Here is a 19,834-nt window from a genome sequence, read left to right on the forward strand (position 1 = left end):
TCTTGGAATCGTTCTCCATCCGCTGGTGATGATGATCGAACCCAATACTGCTATTACCCTAAGAAGATTCAACCCGTTCCAAGTAAATACACAATATCGAATCTTCCCTCTCATACACCTCGAATTCAATTGGATGGAATGAGTCCTGACTTAGAAGGGTATAATTTGTAATTTAAAAATAAATTTAGTAAAATATAAATTTTATATTTATATTTAAACTATCACTTTTGAATCTGAACCATTACGTGGCAAAAATACCATATTTGGCAGCTGGGGCAGTCGCCCGCCACACCATCATAGCGGAATTTTATTTTTCCTTATTGGGTAAAAGTCGTAGCCGATTTTTTCTTCGTTCTTCTTCTTGCTGTAGAACTCAGCGGAATTCACAAAGACGATTAGACGAAAGAAAGCAGGGGGCACGTTTACATATTCCAACGTAAAGACCCGTTTTATATATAATAATAATAATAATTCATTTTTTTGCAACCAGGAGGCACGTTTTATTATTTTATTATAATAATTAATTAATTAATTAATTACCAGTAAACGAACTCATCTATTTTATTTCTATAAATTAATCGATTTATGGTTTGTAACTTCTAAGCCGACAAAGTAATAGAGTTATAAGTTTTAACCTCTCTACATGTTGAAAGTTTGATACTTGGAAGTTTCTCCTTGTGCATCCTCTGCACCGTTCAGACCAGATAAACATGGGACCCACGCCCAGCCGAGAAACTAGAAATTCTGGTTCATGACTGGCTCCGGTAATATAGTCAGGGAATCCATTGATGCCTTTCCAGAACTCTGACGCTTACCTTTGTCACTGATCCCGAGTTCCCACCGGTTTCTAGGCTTCAGTGAAGATCCAAGGCAGCAATCAGGTGACACAGAGAACAGGGGCTCAGGTTCTAGTAATCTATCGCAGTATTTCAGCTTTTTGATTTCCAGAAGATAGAGTGAAAGGGAAAAATATTTCGATGTTGAGGCGGCGGAAACCTTCTGGAAACGAGAAAACCTCGAATTCGGAGGTTTCTAAAAGTGCTGAAAGGAGGGATGACGAAGATGAGAAAAAGGAGAAGAAGTCTAGTAAGAAGGCCAAGATAGTGAAATGGTCCTGCCTTGATAATTGTTGCTGGTTTGTTGGTGTCATCTGTTCGATTTGGTGGGTTCTGCTTGTCCTCTATAACGCGACGCCGGCTTCCTTCAATCAATATGTAACTGAAGCGATTACTGGTCCTTTGCCGGACCCACCTGGCGTGAAACTTCAGAAGGAAGGTTTGAAGGTGAAGCATCCAGTGTTGTTTGTTCCCGGAATTGTCACGGGTGGGCTTGAGCTTTGGGAGGGTCACCAATGTGCGGATGGACTCTTCAGAAAGCGGCTTTGGGGCGGTACATTCGGAGAAGTCTATAAAAGGTAAATCAGAATTGGTTGTTATAAGCCTGTCTACCTTATAATTAGACCGTGGCTTTTTCCAGCAACTAGTAATTGCCACGGTTTCGTTTTTTGGGGCAGCAAGTGATTGATTGATTTATTTAGTTTTTAAGTTTCACTTATTACTTGATGAGAGATTACTATAATTAGTCATGAAGCAAAATATCTGATTCTCGGCATCTTGTTGATCAAAATAATAGTCTGGGATGGAATTGTGGTAAAATGAGGAAACTAGTATGTTGCTGCCTTTCAATAGTTGCTTTTTGGGATAATTAAGCACTGGGGATTGCATGGTGATTGTTTGGGCATAAATGTGTACTATACCAGTATAGCTGATATTAGAAAGGTCAGGTCCATTGTTATCCTTTACTCTTTTGTCGTTGAGGCAGGGGGGAGGGGGTGGGTGTTAGGGGTAAGCCAGGCCTTCAGCCTGAGTATCTCCCCAAGGTCTGTGCGAGCCTCTGAGGACCTGTAGTTCGAGGATTTGAGTGGGAAGCCAATTAAATCCAAGGTGGGTGGTCCATTGGTGTCCTATTAGTTCTAAAATATGGAAGAAGTAGTGATACTGGGCATAGAGGCTTTGCTTTAATGCATCAAAAATATTCTGGCAATCAGATAGGATTGCGTTTCTTTAAATGTTCTCTTTCTACTTATAGTTCTCATTTGCCACCTAAGTGCAATTTTAGGTGTTCCTTTAAAGTTCTTTCGGTTGGTCATTGACCTAATATGAATCAAAATCATGTCTTATTGAGCCAAAACACTGCCCTTCTAAATATTACTAATTCCTAATTAATTGTCATTTTCTGCACTTGATTTTGTATAGTACAAATGTGAAATTGATAACTGAGAGAATGTTTCTTTGGACCTTTTGTTTTATCTTCCACAGGCCTCTATGTTGGATTGACCATATGTCACTGGATAATGAAACTGGATTAGATCCTTCTGGTGTAAGAGTTAGGCCTGTCAGTGGACTTGTTGCTGCAGATTACTTTGCACCTGGCTATTTTGTGTGGGCAGTTCTGATTGCCAATTTGGCTCGGATTGGATATGAGGAGAAAACCATGTACATGGCTGCATATGATTGGAGACTTTCATTCCAAAACACTGAAGTAGACTTCTCACTCTGATGGTTTCTTTTCTGCACTCTTATTTGCTTATAGTATTTTTAAGGCTTTCTTTAGTAGTAAATCACTGCGTCTTTTACTTATTTTCTGCATATACCCACCCCTCCTCTGGTTTTAGTTTTTGTGTCTATGTGATACCTACTTACAAGTCTTATCAAAATTGACTGACTAGGTACGGGACCAAACCCTGAGCAGGATAAAAAGCAATATAGAACTCATGGTAAATACAAATGGTGGCAAAAAGGTGGTCGCTGTTCCGCATTCAATGGGTGTTTTGTATTTTATGCATTTCATGAAATGGGTTGAATCACCAGCTCCAATGGGTGGTGGTGGTGGGTCAGACTGGTGTGCTAAACATATAAAGGCAGTGATGAATATTGCTGGGCCATTTTTGGGTGTTCCAAAAGCAGTTGCAGGACTTTTCTCTGCTGAAGCCAAGGATGTTGCTGTTGCAAGGTTTGTTTAGCTTGATCACTCTGCAGTGTTAGCTGTTTTTATTGTATTGTGGCTTCAACGGGGACAATATAAATTGTCTATAGACAATGGGTCTATATTCAAAGAAAGTCCTAATTTCATCAAAGTATTACACTCTTTCAACAACAGATTTTGATTTATTACCATGATATAATAAAACAACTAGAGACTTGACCTTGGCATGATGTTAAGGTTGGTCTGGTTGCAACTAGTGGTTTCAGTCAGGAAACAGCCTCTCCACGAAGTGGGGGTAGTTATGTGTACATTATGACCCTTCCCATGTCCTGCAGTGGCTGCTGCCTTGTGCACTTTTTTCGACACCCTTTTTGTACATTAGAAGAAAGAAAAGTTGTTACTTTGCAATTCAAGTAGCAGGGGTACCAATACTTAGCTGCAACCTAGACTACCTTGTACACTTCTAGAGTCAAGCTAAACCCAAATTCCCTGGTTTTAAGCCAGTTCCATCCTTTTGAAGAGAAGAAAAAGAAAAGTATTTCAACTAGGAATCTCTAATGCAGTAGTAGTAAGAAATACTCCACGGTAGGATAGATGATAGGCCAATTGTAGATTTCAGCACAATGATGAACAGATCAGTAGTATCCTGTCGTAGCAACAATGAAGTATCGATATATCTTAGACGTAGATTAACTCACAGAACAATAAAATAGAAAGCTAGAAGACAAACTATAAAAAAGGGGAAGAAGAGGGGATAGGGATATGGGTCTTACACACAGTCTCTTAAAGTCATTGCAGAAAAAAATGGTCTATTTTTTATAATCTAAAATCTTTGTCTGATCAATACGACATCTTGGTTTTATTTGAATCTAAACGTCTTTAAAAATAGTAACTCCTGTTTTGGCTAGTAAGTAGGATTACAAAATAGGAACCAAATAAAAATAGAATCTAAATCTATCTAAAGGAAACAAAGGATTAAAATCAAAATTAAATATTACTGAAGGGAAAGAGGACTGGAATAGAAACTTCTGAATCAAATATAAACCCACTTTCTAAATCTGAAATTAAAAACTATATCTGGCTATAAGATGGAGGTAAAATAAACTAAAAGTAGAAGGTAGGTGAAAAGAAAATAAGCATTGTCCTCCATGCAAGCCTGTATTCTGGACTGGGCTTCCTTATGAGATGCTCCATTTCACCACCAAAAACTTCCCAGATCAGCATCCAGGCTGTCTGCCACAGCAGTTTAATCCACAACTGCAGTCGGTTAGTTCTGGGGCCTTGTTCCTGTGGTTTCACATGGACCTGTGATCTAGACTGATTTCATTCAATGAGATACAATGGTAAGGGTGTACCCTTGCCTCTATGATATGGTACCTGACTTAATTATTGTGACTATGCAGGGCAATTGCACCTGGGGTTTTGGACAAGGATGTATTTGGTCTGCAAACTTTGCAATATGTAATGCAGATGACACGCACTTGGGATTCAACAATGTCAATGATACCAAGAGGTGGAGATACCATTTGGGGTGATCTTGATTGGTCACCTGAAGATGGATATTTATGTACTCCTAAGAAGCACAAAAACAATGACAGTGCTGCTGCAGCAGATATTGTGACAGATAAGGCGGTCACTAAGACAAAAAGTGCAAATTATGGAAGGTTCATATCATTTGGGAAAGATGTGGCTGAAATGGATTCTTCAAAGATCAAAAGGACAGATTTTAGGGTAATATTTCTAGTTTAGATTGTGCTTTTCTCTTTGGTTTGAAACACTGGCTTCCAGGGATCTGTTGATTATGAGTTTTATTTACTGCTTTCAATGTTTTGTTTGAATCTTTGTTTCTGATGGTATAGAACATAAAAATCCAACTATTGAGTGATGCATGTATGGATCAACTTAAGTTTCGTTTCAGTGTTGATGCAAATGTGCACCACTCTCTCATTCTTTTTTCCCCTCAGTGATATGTCTCTGATTTATTGATACCTGATACTTGTTTTAGTATTTTTCGTGTGCTTGACACCTAATGAGAGTTGAACTCATGACCTCATAATTATTAAGTGTCTTCCTTGAACTGAGGTTCTCCCTTCGTAAGGTTGAAGTAAAACCTATTTGACATGCTATGTTTCTCTTGTTTATGTATGGCTCTACAGGTTCCTGCTTCTATTGACACTTGACTGGTTTCTTCTCTTTATGTAGATCTGTGGGATTTACATATAAAAATAATTTGTAGATGAATTACATTTGCTTGCTCACCATTGTCTGATTGCTTTGATTTTGTTCTTTAACTATTATTACATGTGAATATCATAGCATCAGTTAAAAAGCTTTGGGTGACATGTAGAAATAAATCGTTATATTTATTATGCTTGTTTTCAGGTGTATTTGTCTCTCCTCTTGTTTTTTCTGTTCTTGTGGTACTAATGCATGTGCTCCCCAGACAATGCATCTGTTCCATTGAAATAATGCTTTTCCTACATATCATAAAGAGCAACTTAGAGGACCATTAATAGGCTGGAAGTTCAGACAGCAGTTGGAATTTCAGCATTTCTCTAAGAAAAATCTACTATTGGATCAGATATTCTAATCGTATTTAATTTGTATGCTGGACCTGGAAGTCAAACCATCTGAGATGATGACATTTTTGTTTGAATGTTCCACCATCGAGTCCCTTATAAAATCATTTGTTACAATATGAAAGGCAGGGCAAAGGCCATCAGAAAAAGTTGTGGGGATAGCAATTTCTGCTTCTTGAAATAATGTTTGTCTTTATATTAAGAGTAGAGCAGAGTAATGGGGTAGAGAGACCCTATGTCAAATCATTTTTCTTGTGAGGATTCCCTTAGATTTAAAATGTCTCCCAATCAACTGTGCATGGATCTTTTTTCCCTCCTGAGTTATTGAAGCACTTCAACATTAATCTGTTCAGCTAAGATGATTCACATTTCACGAAGTTTATAGAATCTAGTAAACTCAAGAGTGAACCATTCAGATTATTTTTGGCAGGTTTTAACATCTGTAAACTTCAAAGGAATTTGCTGATGTATGTGCCTGCAAACTCAATAAATTTCTCAATGGTTTATTTAAGTCTGTCGGATCTATGGTGTTAAATGAGTCAGTTCTCTTGGGGGTATTATGTATACAAACAGCAACAAGCCTATTCCAGCTTAATGGGGTCGGTTACATAGATCCCTGCTTTCCAATCAACTCTATTTGAGGCCATACTAGATATAGGGCCTAAGCCATGCATATCTTTCCCACCACTTCTTCGGAGGTTATTTAGGGTCTGCTCCTAGCTCTTCTAGTTTCTTCAATTTGGATTAAATCACTTTTCCATATAGGGGCACTTAAAGGCCTCCATTGAATGTGGCCATGCCACCTCAAATGACTTTATTTTAGCTTGTTATTAATTGGAGCTACTCCTAGACCAACTCCAATATGATCAATTGTTACCTTATCCATCCTAGTTTTGCGACTCATCCATCTCAACATCCTCATTTTTGCTACATTGAGTTTATCTGTATGATGCTTCTGAACATCCCAACAGTCTAAACCAAACACCTTAGCTAGTTGTACGGTGGTCCTATAGGATTTTCCGTTGAGCTGAATTCTTTGGGGGTATTGTGTATGTTCTATCTTGTTTAGTTGTAAGTACACTTGTGTCCTGTCTGTAAGTTTAATTGTGGATACCATCCTATTGTGATTTATTCCTTTTGCTTAATAAAAGTGAAGTTCCCCATCCACGGTTTGAGTATTCTGCTTGTCAATTAAAGCATGGGCTCTATTATCTGTTTTCTTATCGTCTTTTCTTCTCCTTTCCCTTCCTTATGGCTATGACTCTTGCTTAATAAAGCCCGAATCCGATTAGCAAACTCCGAATCCGAATCCGGCAAAATTTAGAACGATAATAATCCGATCCGATAAAATATCCGATTATTAATTGATAATTGTCACTTTTTACATTTTTTACTATAAATTTCTAATTTCCGCGAATACCGCCCGAATCCGCTCCGACCGAAAAAAAGAAAAATAAAATCGGATAAAAATATGGATATATCGCCGAAGACATCCTTTCGGTTCCTTATGGCTATGTACTGATTCAGGTACTGTTATTGTCACAAAACTTTAGTTCTACATAATTCTAGTAGGACCTTGTATGTTGAACTTTTAGTTCATTTAGGTGCACTAATGCTTATGCAGCTTGGTTTTATTGTTGTCTCTGTATGTGAACATGCATACATTTGTATTTTTGTCTTTACAGTTGAATGAAGTACATTGTTTATGAAATGAATTGTGGAACAGACTGTATCTTTAACATATTCGGTCAATCACCTTTTGCATGGATCCTAGTTCATGAATTTCGTTGCTCTATTAGTTTCATGTCATATCAACCTTTTTTGAGGTCATACCCTATAAGTGTTGTGGTGTGTTGTCATTGGATGCATTGTCAAGTAGACAAGTGTTCTCATGCAGTGGACATGTGCATGTTGAGAACCTAGTCCAAAAAGTGTTGGATTAGATTAGCATCTTGGAGCATTGGATCCTTAATGTGTAAGGATCGAGAGCTTGTAGATGTTATAGGATTAAAATTGCATGTATTCATGAGAAAAGATAGAAGGGTAAAAATGCCGAGGGGTTGGATGACTTAGAACTTTGGTACACGGGAGACCGAAGTATGGAGTGGTTTTATAGTTGATGTAATCCAGTTTTAGGGTTGGAGTTTCTTGAAATATTTCCTTAGAATTTAGGGTCAGCCGAGAATCTCTCTTGCAAACCAGCAAAATATCTATCAAATAAAGATGAGATGGATAATTTTGTTAAATATGGGAGGGATCGATATGGTTTGTAGGGATGGACTAGGAGATAAAATTGGGATCAAAAGGGGTAGGGTTGGGTAAGATTTGGTTTAACAAAACTAAATGGTTGGTAGGGAAAAGTTAGGGTTTTAACAAATTCCCAAGGTATGATTTTGGGAGACTAAATTTTTTCCTAGGTTGACAGGGAAGAAGAATGAGATAATTTGGACAAATATGGGTTGGTTGTTGAAGATCTTGGAAGAGGATTCTTGGATCTTGGGCAATCTTTCTTGGATCTTTCTTTTCTTTTTCTGTTTTAAAACTTGCCACAAGTCAGAAAGAGGGAGAGAGGGGGCCGAGAGAGAAAAAAAGGGGAGAGAGGGTGCTGCAGGGTTTTGGGAGGTGGGGGAGGGGTCTAGAGGTATCGTAGGGAGTGGGGGAGGGGATCTAAGGGGCTGCAATAGGTAGGGGTGGTTTTAGGGGGCTGCAAAGGGAGAGGAGGGGGTTTCCTAGGCTGCACAAGAGAGAGAAGGGGAGGGAAAGGGCTGCGACCGTGGTAGGAGGAAGGGGAAGGGGGCTGGGTTACCTAGGCTGTACAAGAAAGAGAAGGGAAGGGGAAGGGCTGTAATGGAGGTCGGACGAAAGGGATGGGGGCTGGGGGTCTTGCACTTACTTGAGAGGCTGCTGTTGAATGTTGATGGAAAAAAGCTGCTGGATCTTGAAGAAAGAATGCTAGAATCTGACCGTGGCTCTCCCAAGAAAGTCACGACTTGTATTCCCAAAGAGTCTTCAATCTTTGTTCAATTCAGTCTAACTTTTACAATGAGGGGAATGGCTTATTCATAGCCTTACATAAACAAAGAGAGAGAGTTAGACTAGGAAATAGAAATAGATTCTACTAAGGTTTCCTTTATAAACTAGGATACCTCTTACACTCAAAAAAATTACAACCACATAAATAAAAGAACTTATCTTGAAAGAAAAGACCTAATTATCCACAAGGAATCTTTTATTTAAAATAGATTCCAAGTGTTACTAGAAGTTAATTGACCAACTCAAACAGGGACTTCAACTTATATTTGGACTCAAAAATAAAATAAAAATTCTGAAAATAAATAATCAATTAATTAAGGAGGAAAAAATGACCAAACTGTCCCTACAGGGGTTTGGCCAGCCCAAGTTGTGCCATCTTGGTTGGGCCTTGGGGCCCAAACCAGGCTCACCCATGGGGAGGGTTTGTGCTTACATCAATTGTGGTGGACAAAGATCTAATGATGTGGTGGATGTTAAAATTGTTGGAGACCGGATTCAATGACAAGCTTGTATTGTAGATAGAATTGGATGAAAGTAGAAGCTCCATTTTTGAAGAATGCAGATGGATTAGTAGAAGGTTTTAGTAGGGGAGAAAAGATTATTGTAGGGGTGATCTGAATGAACATGTTGAGAGAGACCATATAGGCTATGGATCTGGAGAAAGGAATGATGAGGGAGCCTCATTTTAGACTTTGCATGGAGTATGATCTATCCATGTTATAAACTTTTCCAGAAAGAGAGAAGAGCAATTAGTTACTTCTGCAAAATTTCTTCCTAAAGAAAAGGTTTTTATGAGATTGTTTTGTAATACAAGACAGAAGAGTCTATTTGATCGAAGGTAAGTTGGTGGAAATTATAAGGAGAGTCCTTGAATTCATTTTCTAATAAAGTGGGACTATGAGGGAGAGATGCTAATATGATGTGGGACAAGATGATAGATTGAATTAAGAAGGTCTTAAAGAAGTCCTAGTGAATCGAAAGGTATATGTATGTGCTAGGGGGACTTGGTGGTGGGATGATAAGGCACAAGCAATCATTAAAACTAAGAGACTAGTTTTAAGACTTGGCATATGGAATGTGGAGAACCTGAAAAGATATAGATTTCCCAAACATGAAGCTAAGAAGACAGTCAGGAAAGAAAGGGTGAGGATATATGGTGATCTCTTTGACAACCTATACGCAAAAGAAGGAAAAAGGGTGGAGAACCTAAAAAGATATAGATTTCCCAAACATGAAGCTAAGAAGACAGTCGGGAGAGAAAGGGTGAGAATATATGGTGATCTCTTTGACAACCTATACGCAAAAGAAGGGAAAAGGCTATGTATAAGACCCCCAAAGCATGAGTAAAGAAGAGTGGTGATTTAGAACATGTTAGGTGAAAATTGTAGCATGTTAAAACAGCAAAGTTCAGATCTAATTTTATCAAAACCCTAACCCTAAACCTAAACCTACTGGCTGAACCCTATACTTCTTCCCCATCAACCCTTAATTCCCCTAGACCTCTAGAAACCCTAGCCACAGGGTTTAAAAGTCAAAATCCCCTAACTGCAGGGTGTAATTAACCCTAATCAGCTGCTGTCCACCTCTGAATTGCCCTAGAAAACCTAATTGCAGGGTGTTTAAACTTTAAACTTTAAAGCCCCAACTTACTGTTGAATTCAACCTTAGTGATCCTGAAAACTGGCCCTCAACAGCATGTTCCTCGGTCTTCTTATCACTCAAGCAGGATACAAGAAAATAGACTCAAGGCAAAGCTTTGATTACCAATATCATAAATCTGTGGGCTAAGAAAAACCTATTACATGTTTATAGGGTGCTAATACTTGCTTTCCAAGTTACATAGAATATAGACACTGTTAGATTTTGCTGAGCTGGCTAATATTCTCACCAATAACAAAAATAGAAACTATAACTAAAAATCAGAATCTAAGCTTTACAGATCAGCCACATGCATGAGTACTAAAATGGAAACTACCTTTTAGAATGAAATAGAAACTAAATAAAATCTAGAGAAAATTACACAACACCCACTATTTTTTGGGTGAAACTAGTGATCACCCACCATTATCGCCAAAATTACATGGCACCGACATGCATAATTACAAGTTACCCACAGTTAAATTCTACTGTTAAATGGATAGTAAAATTACCTAAATGCCCTTTGTTGCCAATACCCAACCCCTAGGTGGGTGAAGGGACCCATCTTCTTCCTACCCCCACTGGAAACTGCTCACCCCCACCAGAAACCGCCCACTGCCGCCGCTAACCAGACCCCCTCCCCACCGGCAACCACAGCCCACCCCCATTTCTCTCTCTCTCTCTCTCTGTAACAAGTGTAGATTTGATTCTTTTTCCTTTTGGTATTTTTTCGGTCAGAAGGGCGGAGCTTTCTCAGATGGGGCACCGTCAGTTTGTTTCTGTTGGTGCCCAAAGCAGAAACGAAGAACAAGATTTTACAGAAAACTGAGAGAGAATAAAGACTAGATTACTCTTCATCTTGTCAGATTTGGATTTACGATTACTTCCAATCTAGGGCTCTTCTGATGATTTTGAAAATTTTACTGGGTTTTGGTACAATTATGATTAACTGATCCAATCTCTCATTGTGTTCATTTTGCATCAAACATCAAACCAAAAACCTAGCTCAATAAAACCCAATTGAGATGGTCAGAAGAACAGTAGATCACGGAAATCTCGAAATCAAATCAGTAGAACAACATCAAGCACTCAGTTTCTGCAAAATCTTGTTCTTTGTTTCTGTATGGAACAGATCTGATCAAATATGAGTTTCATTTGACTATAAAAGCTCTAGGGTTGAGTGGATGAATCAAAACGAAGAGCTCTACGGTTGGGTGGATGAATCGGAACTTTCGTTTGTGATCTGTGACCAAAACTCATAGAGTTCTTCTTTGCTGATTTTATTGATCTTCAACCTTCTTCTCCGGTTCAGAACATCCAACATCTCCAGTGCAAATTCTTTAGAATCTTTCATTCCTTTTGACAGAAGAGATTTAATTAGAACAGATGAAAAACAGACAGAGAGAGAGAGAGAGATTGCAGAACAATGCATTCTGAGCGATATTTTCCAGATCAACAGAACAAGTGGATGATCGGTGTGTATGGTGTGTCTGCACATTGTGGTTGAATACTGGTCAGAGAAGAGAGGTTGGTCGGAGAAGATAGGTTGAATACTGGTCAGAGAAGATAGGTTGCATAGAGAGAGGTTGGGTATTTTGTAATTTCCCTACCCAAAGGGCATTTATGTAATTTGAATATTGAATGACTTAAATAAGGATAAGGGCATTTATGTAATTTTACTGCCCATTTATAGCAGAATCTAACTGTGGGTAACTTGTAATTATGCATGGGGGTGCCATGTAATGTTGGAGATAATATTGGGTGGTCACTAGTTTCAGCCCAAAGATAGTGGGTGCCGTGTAATTTTCTCTAAAGTCTAATATAGTCTTTAATCTTCTAAATCTGCAGATGCAAGTGGGCCCAATCAAATCTTCCATAATCTGCTCATTTAGATCCAAAACAAGGCTGTAACACTGTTCTCGCCGCTGTTCATGTGATCAGTGTTTTGGCATCTTTTTGGCCCTTTTGGAATATTTGCTAGGTTTGACCTGAAAAAAGAAAAGAATGTTTGCTAGGTTGGTTTGACTTGGCCCAGTTGATCCAATAGAAAGTTGGAAACTGGTTTGATTCAGCCCAGGTTCTACAGCAGGTGCATATGAAGTGTTTCTTGATCTGTATATATATATATCCAGCCCAGGTTCTACAGCAGGTGCATATGAAGTGTTTCTTGATCTGTATATATATATATAATTTTTTATTTATTTTTAATTTTCTCAGATCCACATATTTGTTTAAAGCTTAAAGGACATTTTATCTTCATTTCTTGATGCATGAATTGGGAAAACCAGAAATCCAAGATTGGACTTGGACGTCTTGTACTTGTTCTGGTATGGTTTATCATCAGCAGCATGGGAAGGTTGGTCATATATCACTATAGTGTGACAGTGCTAGTAGATCAGCTTACTAATTGTCTTTGTTTCTGGTGATCATAGACCATTCAATTGGAAGGGTCAATCAACCAGTTATGTTGCATGGTGCGGAATGTTGGGCGGTAAAGGAGTGTCATATGAATGAACTTTGTGGAGTAGACTGGGGATGTCAAGATGGATATGTGGGAAAACTTGGAAGCATAAAGTTAAGTTTGACCATATCACAACTAGGTTGGGAATAGTCCCGATTCCTGATAAGCTTAGAGAGAGTTGTTTGAAGTGGCACGACCATGTCCAATGGAGGCCTTGGGATGCCTCAATATGGACAAGTGATTTAGTTTAGTTTGGAGAAACATAAGAGCCAGAACAAGACCTAAATTAACCATGTGAGAAGTGATATGGAAAGACATGCTTAATTTAGGCCTCATCTTTTGTATGACTGCAAATAAAGCTGATTGGAGAGCAATGATCCATGTAGTCAACCCCATTTAGTTTGGAAAGGCTATGCTTTTGTTTTATGAATGAAGAAAGTTGCATATTCTTCTAGGTTAAAATGCCAACGTGAATTGTACTGGTAGATGTTTGCTGTTCTGGTGGCGTCCCTTTTTCTCTTCTGTGCATTCTGAGAAAAATCAGTTAGATTTCTTTTTATCCAGGAGTTCTAGTTGCAAAACTGACATACATACTGTAGTAGTGGTTCTCTTTTCTCCCTTAGTTACTAATTAAGAAATTACTGTTCTCTGAGTTGGTGACTTCCCCAATTCTGGCATTTTCATGTTAGCTGTTTATTATATGCAGGGTGCTGCTAAGGGTAGTAAGCTAGCAAATGTGAGCTGTCACCATGAAGTATGGACAGAGTATCATGATATGGGCTGGGAAGGTATCAAAGCTGTGGTGGATTATAAAGTTTACACAGCTGGATCACTTTTCGATCTGCTTCATTTTGTTGCCCCAAAGATGATGAAACGGGGAGATGGTCATTTTTCATATGGAATTGCTGAGGATTTGGAAGACCCTAAATATAATCACTTCAAATATTGGTCAAATCCCTTGGAAACAAAGTAAGAATCTGCATTATAGTTTATATGTTATGTTGTTAATCTAGTGAGTTCTTATTTGGATAGGAATATGTGCTTATGACAGTGAATTGAGTTTGGCGTCTTAGATGGCATATGAAGCTAAAAATCATGCCTCCCGGGTTTGGGCATGTGCTTTACATCAGGTTTATGCACCTCTTGCATTAGCTGAAAACATGTATCTTGTTAGTTTGGAGCTTTAAAATAAAAGATGTGGCTCCCTAGCTCTCTCCTTGTAGCACTTGTGTTGTTTCATATATGGAAAGATAGGTGAGAGAGAGAAAGAGAGTATGCCTTCCCCACAGTGAACTGCTTCTTAGAAAATATTTGTTTTGGATTTTTTCTTCATTTTGCTTGAACGATGTGTTCAATTAAACTGAGGGGTAATGCAGAATCTCAGCAAGGCGGGCCTTGGTGCAACGGTCGGTGGGCCACAGTTGTAAGCCCGAGGTCAAGGCATTGAAACAGCCTCCCAACAAAAATTGTTGGGGTAAGATTACATAGGAGAACTGCCCCCCCGTGGACTCTGTTTGTGTGAAAGCCTTTAGCATTGGGTTCACCCTTTCAATGCAGAATTTAACAGGAATAGTTGTTTTATATTTGATTCACCTCCTTGGGTAAAGTTAGGCTTAATTCACAATGCCCAATGGATGTTATGGACCATGGAATTATTTTATTAATGTGCCTGTTTTAGAGGGTAGGCCTTGGTGCAACACTAAGGTTGTTTCACTATGATCAAGCAGTCATATATATGAGTCTTGAAATAGTCTCTTTGCGAGAGCAGGGATGGGACTTCATATATTATGACCTTCCTCATATGCTGTAGTGATGGGAACCTTGTGCACTGGATACACTTTTCTTTGTAATGAGTCTATTTTGAAGTCGGGCCGCCTTGGCATAACGCTTAAGTTGCTATTGCAACATTGGTGTGGGTTCAAAACTGGGAAACAGCCTCTCCTGTGAAGTAGGTGTTAAGGTTGTCTATATATGCCCCTTCTAGACCCTGCAATAGCATGAGCCTCGTGCACTGGGCTGTGCTGCTTTATCCTCTTTTTCTTTTTCTTTTTTTTTTTTAGTTTTTAGTTTTTCTTTTTAGATGGGCGTATTCTGAAAGGCCTTACATATGAGGATAGGTGGCTTACACATATTTAACTAGTTTATTGTATCTAGCCATCTAAATTTATGAGGTCCAGGAGATGTCAATAAGCTGGTATCATTGTTAATATTGATGGACCTTGAAAATGTAGGATTTCTGTAAATATCTTGAGAAGTCTCTATGCAAGTGACGTGGATCACAGAAGTTCTAGGCTTCCAGCAAAAATATGTCTGTAGGAAGGAGGACGGAATAGGCCCAGATTTATTGTCTTCATGGTCATGCATACATGCATGCTGCCAATTGTAAAATATCATCAACACTTTATGCAGTAGTTCCTTCTTGGAACCCTTTTTGTAACCTTGGTTCCAAGGAGAGGAGAGAATAAGGATTAGGGTAGCTCAACTCTCAAACCAACAAAGAATGCATTGTTTTTTTTTTGGATGAATAAATAATTAATTAACGAAAAAGGAAACAAACAAGGACGGTCTTTAGGGAGAAGACCAGAAAGAAAGGTTAAGACCCCAGGAGACAACAATAAGCTGGTTCCTTGGGGTATCATCAATCAGGGGATGGGGTGAAGCTACAAGCCTAGAAGAAACATCAAAATAGATGGCATTCCAAATCATATCTTTCGAGCGGGATTTGGAAGTCTATCTCCGGAGATTACGCTCCCACCAAAGATGATGGACAAAGGCACAGAACACAAGCTTACCAAGTTAGAAATTAAGGGAAGCAAGGGAACAAGATAAAATGCAAAAGTAGGAGGTTGGAGAAGAAGATAAAATGGTGGAATGTTGAGTGTTAAATTATTGTCTCCAACACATAGCATTTTGTTAACAATAGAAAGGAATTACATATACCTCCCTAGGGAGGTGAAAGGTTAAAAGGAAAAAGTACAATAAAAGGCAAATAGTTAATGAGCTAGTCTTACTTTGTGGTGCTGCTGTTTGTGATGTTTGACATCATAGCAATTTGAAATTAGAATTTTGAATGGAACTTCCGTTGAAACAATTCTTCTGTGGCAAATTTGTTGTAAGATGCTGTTCCTGGGGAGATTCTTGCTGTTGGGGTTAAGACTCTTCAAGTCAAGCCATCTTATTTTCTTCATTCTATCTGGATGATTTAATGCGGGTAAGTTCAGTTTGTTTTGATGTAGTTACTGCTGTCCTTGTCAGTTATTGAAGGACATCTTATTGGTGACAATTGGAGCATAACAGAACCTGAGTTCTTTTTTTGTTTAAAATAAAAAATAACCTGAGTTCTGTTGATTTACTGTTGTCAAAATAGACCTGTGACATCCCTCAGTAACTTAATTTGGCCTGAGACTTCTCTGATCAGTGACATCTTGTCTATTTATGAGTACCTAAATTTTCTCCTAGTCTTGTTTGCTTTGGTGCTAGGACCCTATGATATTGAACTGGTTCTGAAACTTCATGGGTCAGACCAAATTCCATTAAAAGGGGCAGGATGTTCTGCCTAGAACATGAAAGCTACTTCTCATGTCTGGTGGTCTGCCTAGCATGGTACCACTTTGCTGAACACCTTTATATAAGGGACTTGTTAAACTTTGACCAATATATATATATTGTTGAATTACATACAGAATTCTCCTGGATATTTTACTATGAATAGAACTTGGAAGCAGATAACCAGGAAAGTATTAGATTGAGAGACAATAATTAGTGTGCCATGCACGTTTGGGAAGAACTATTTCCTACACCTTGCAATTTCAGTTAGATACCTGCTTATTCTATTATCATTAGAAATGTGTAATTACTTTGTCAGTGGCTAGCTAAAGCCCATTAGAAATTTATCTATGCTGATTTCATCTTCTTGTATAATTTTGCAGATTACCGAATGCTCCTGACATGGAGATCTATTCTATGTATGGAGTTGGCATACCGACAGAAAGAGCATATGTATACAAGTCAGTTCCAGGTGCTGAATGCCATATTCCATTTCAGATTGATACCAAAGCTGATGGTGAAAATGAGGATAGCTGTCTCAAAGATGGAGTCTTTTCAGTGAATGGAGATGAAACTGTCCCAGTTCTTAGTGCTGGCTTCATGTGTGCAAAAGGTTGGCGTGGTAAAACCCGTTTCAATCCATCAGGAATCCGAACTTACATAAGAGAGTATGATCATGCCCCACCGGCCAATTTTCTGGAGGGTCGGGGCACCCAGAGTGGTGCTCATGTTGATATAATGGGAAATTTTGCATTGATTGAGGACATAATGAGAGTAGCGGCAGGGGCTACAGGAGATGACTTGGGTGGTGATCAAGTTTACTCTGATATCTTCAAGTGGTCCAAAAAGATCAATTTACAGCTATAATGACTGCAGGTAATACCCAGATCTAGTTGGTTTTGTCTGAGACTTTAAGTTTCTCTTAAGGGTAGGAGAGGGAGCTGAAACTGATATACAGTATTTGGTATTTTGAATAGTGGGATTTCAGAACTGAAGTTTCTTTCCATATACTCTGTACATAAAACTAAGACCTTTAAGGTTAGGAAGATGGTTCGTTATAGTTTTAGGGAGGGGACCCCCTGAACTGTGATGGAGACTCACCAATCACAAAATGGGTTGTGGTCCTTCAATAGGGGGCAGGAGGTGAGACATAGAGGAGCTTCTGGTGGACCTTATACTAGCAACTCGGATACTTTTCGCATGGTTCCATATGATTACTGCTGTGCACTTATTAGCTAACTGTTGCTTTTTACATGTGGGCTCCTTGGACATTATTCTAGTGAACAAATACCTCCGAAAATTATGATTATTCTAGTGGAACAAATATCTTCAAAAATTATGATTATTCTAGCAGAATATCTATGAAAATTATGTATAGTTTGCTATTTCCATGGTCAAGTTTTTACGTGCATTTGTCAAAATATTCAAGTTGTGTTCTTGGTGAGCAATTAATTCAATTAGTTTGTTATCTGGACTTTCAGTTCCACTTGTGCCCTTTACACTGTTACCATTTTGGTGTTTTATCTTAATCCGGAACTACGTTCTATGTATACAACAGCCATTTCCAATCCTTATCCCAACTTAATGATGTCGGTTAACATAGTTTGATGATGAAATGTAAATTTCAATAATGTTTGTCTGATTTGAGCATTCAACCTGTATCAACGTTACTGTTAGGAGAATTATATTCTATTTATCTATTTCCCAAATGATTATCATTGCCATTTGGTTTTGTTGCTTGTAGCCTCCAATTTTTTGGCCACTTCCCTTTCCCAATTTATTTTATTTTATTTTTTTGTGTTTCACAAATTTGCCAATCGTTGTTACTACCACTGAAAACTTGACTCTCTATTTCATACCAGGGTTGTGGCATCATCCGTCTTTCCTTGAAGCTGGCAAAATGAGCAGGTTGATGGAAATAAAAGAAAATCAGTGCAGTCTGCAGGATCAGCTTGTCATTTATTGTTCATCATGTCAAGAATGCAAGTTTGTGGAGCAAAGGTCCAACCAAAGAAATTCAATATATCTAGTTTCTTGTCTGTGTTTCCCTCCAATGCTTGAATGTTGTCTGTTGTATACAGCACTTATTGTTAGACTTAGATTATCCGTTGGCTTGAAAATTTTCACACATAAGGTATTTAGTTGTCTGTTCAATGTTATTCTTTCAATGAAGTCGTATTCCGGGGATCACAGGCCAGGAACTACAGAAGATGTTAACATATTCATATTGTCAGGTGATCTATGAGCCACCATGGCCCCCTGTGTACATCACCACAGAATTATCCAGTTGTTAATGGATTAGATGTATTATCCCAGAAATTTTATCATTTTTCTTGTCCTGCTCACCATGTAATACTTGAACCGTAGTAGGTTTCAGGCAATACTTCTATGATTCAATGTGTATCCATTGCTGTAAATTTACTTTCTCTTCATATACAATAAAACCTTTACTAGGGACAGTGCCATGGTTTACGTGGTTTAATAAAAGAATGCCATAAGTGAAAGGGGCAGAAGAGAGTTGGTGTCAGAGAAGGCGATGCAGATATTGCTAACTTGTTGGTAGGATTTGGTTATGGTGATATTGAATGGTTGATGGTGTTTGACTGAATGGCAGAACTGGGAGCTTAGAGTCCATTAGTTTCCCAACTTAAGAGTCCACCTTGGTCAACCAAACGAGACCTACAACCACTTAACAAACTCACAATCATTCATCATAAAACATAATTTAGTTTCCCAGGGATTTTATAGTGGCCAAACAAACACCCTTATAAATATTTATATGGAAGAGAGGACTGAACATTCTCTTGAGATTTTTTTTTTTTTTTTTTTTGGGGGGGGGGGGGGTAAGCATTCTCTTGAGATATCACAGCACTTGAATTAGAGACTCCGTTGGAATTCCAACTCCTTGAAACCATCAATGCAGCAAACTAATCCCTACACCCAAAGCTTTTTGTATGTAATGGAACAAAAATGGAAGGTGGATACGTCTAGATAATATAGAGGATCAATTGACTGAATAGACTAAGGCACGTCAATGGGGGTTTGAAAATGCCTCTTGTTGCATTCCAGATGGGTAAGGGCCTGTGTAGTTACTTGAGTATGGAGATCTAAAATATCTAGAGATTCCAAATAATGGAGTCATGGTTCATAAAAATAACTATCTGGTTAACCTGAATTTGTGGTTCAAAAAGTTCCGTCAAGGTGATTTTGTGATTGTGCAAATGTTTAGCACTTTTATAGTAGGGACCTCATACACATCAATCTATATATTCATTTTTAAGTGTAAAAAGGTGAATTCGAGAGATTCACACAACCAAACGGGTATAAAATTTTTACTTATGAATCCAGAGATTTGAAATTTCTGGATTCATCTAACCAAACAAGCCACAAATGAATTCCAACCCGTAAATAAATTTGCATTTGAATCTTACTCTTAGAAGCTATTAAACTCATCCAATGAAATGCCCAACCTCAATCTCGGAGGTGGAATCCGTTGTTCTAGACATTAGGTTGTTAGAGTAATTATTGTGTAGTTTGTAAGTTTGAATTTGTTACTAAAGTGATCAATGCATTTGTGAATCACTTAGTCATG

The 19,834-nt window shown here is 38.3% G+C and overlaps 1 protein-coding gene across 1 annotated transcript; it reads left to right on the forward strand.

The window, feature by feature from the left end:
* Nucleotides 1–677: 677 nt before the first annotated feature.
* Nucleotides 678–18,715, forward strand: LOC149021535 (phospholipid:diacylglycerol acyltransferase 1-like). Its single transcript, XM_089149749.1, has 7 exons — nucleotides 678–1,414; nucleotides 2,319–2,541; nucleotides 2,729–3,012; nucleotides 4,389–4,716; nucleotides 13,403–13,665; nucleotides 16,626–17,118; nucleotides 18,105–18,715. The coding sequence occupies exons 1-6, from the start codon at nucleotides 978–980 to the stop codon at nucleotides 17,107–17,109; spliced, it is 2,019 nt and encodes a 672-aa protein (XP_089005875.1). The 5' UTR covers nucleotides 678–977; the 3' UTR covers nucleotides 17,110–17,118; nucleotides 18,105–18,715.
* The last annotated feature ends 1,119 nt before the right edge of the window (nucleotides 18,716–19,834 follow it).

The sequence above is a fragment of the Hakea prostrata genome, chromosome 3, assembly GCF_041222555.1.
Source record: "Hakea prostrata isolate BN-2017 chromosome 3, UWA_Hpros_2, whole genome shotgun sequence".
NCBI lineage: Eukaryota > Viridiplantae > Streptophyta > Magnoliopsida > Proteales > Proteaceae > Hakea > Hakea prostrata.

Excerpts from the sequence above, each read along its gene's own strand:
- LOC149021535 (XM_089149749.1), top strand. The coding sequence starts at position 978 with ATGTTGAGGCGGCGGAAACCTTCTGGAAACGAGAAAACCTCGAATTCG. Across the intron at positions 4,717-13,402 it reads TCAAAAGGACAGATTTTAGG|GGTGCTGCTAAGGGTAGTAA; the intron begins GTAATATTTCTA and ends TATTATATGCAG. Across the intron at positions 13,666-16,625 it reads TCAAATCCCTTGGAAACAAA|ATTACCGAATGCTCCTGACA; the intron begins GTAAGAATCTGC and ends ATAATTTTGCAG.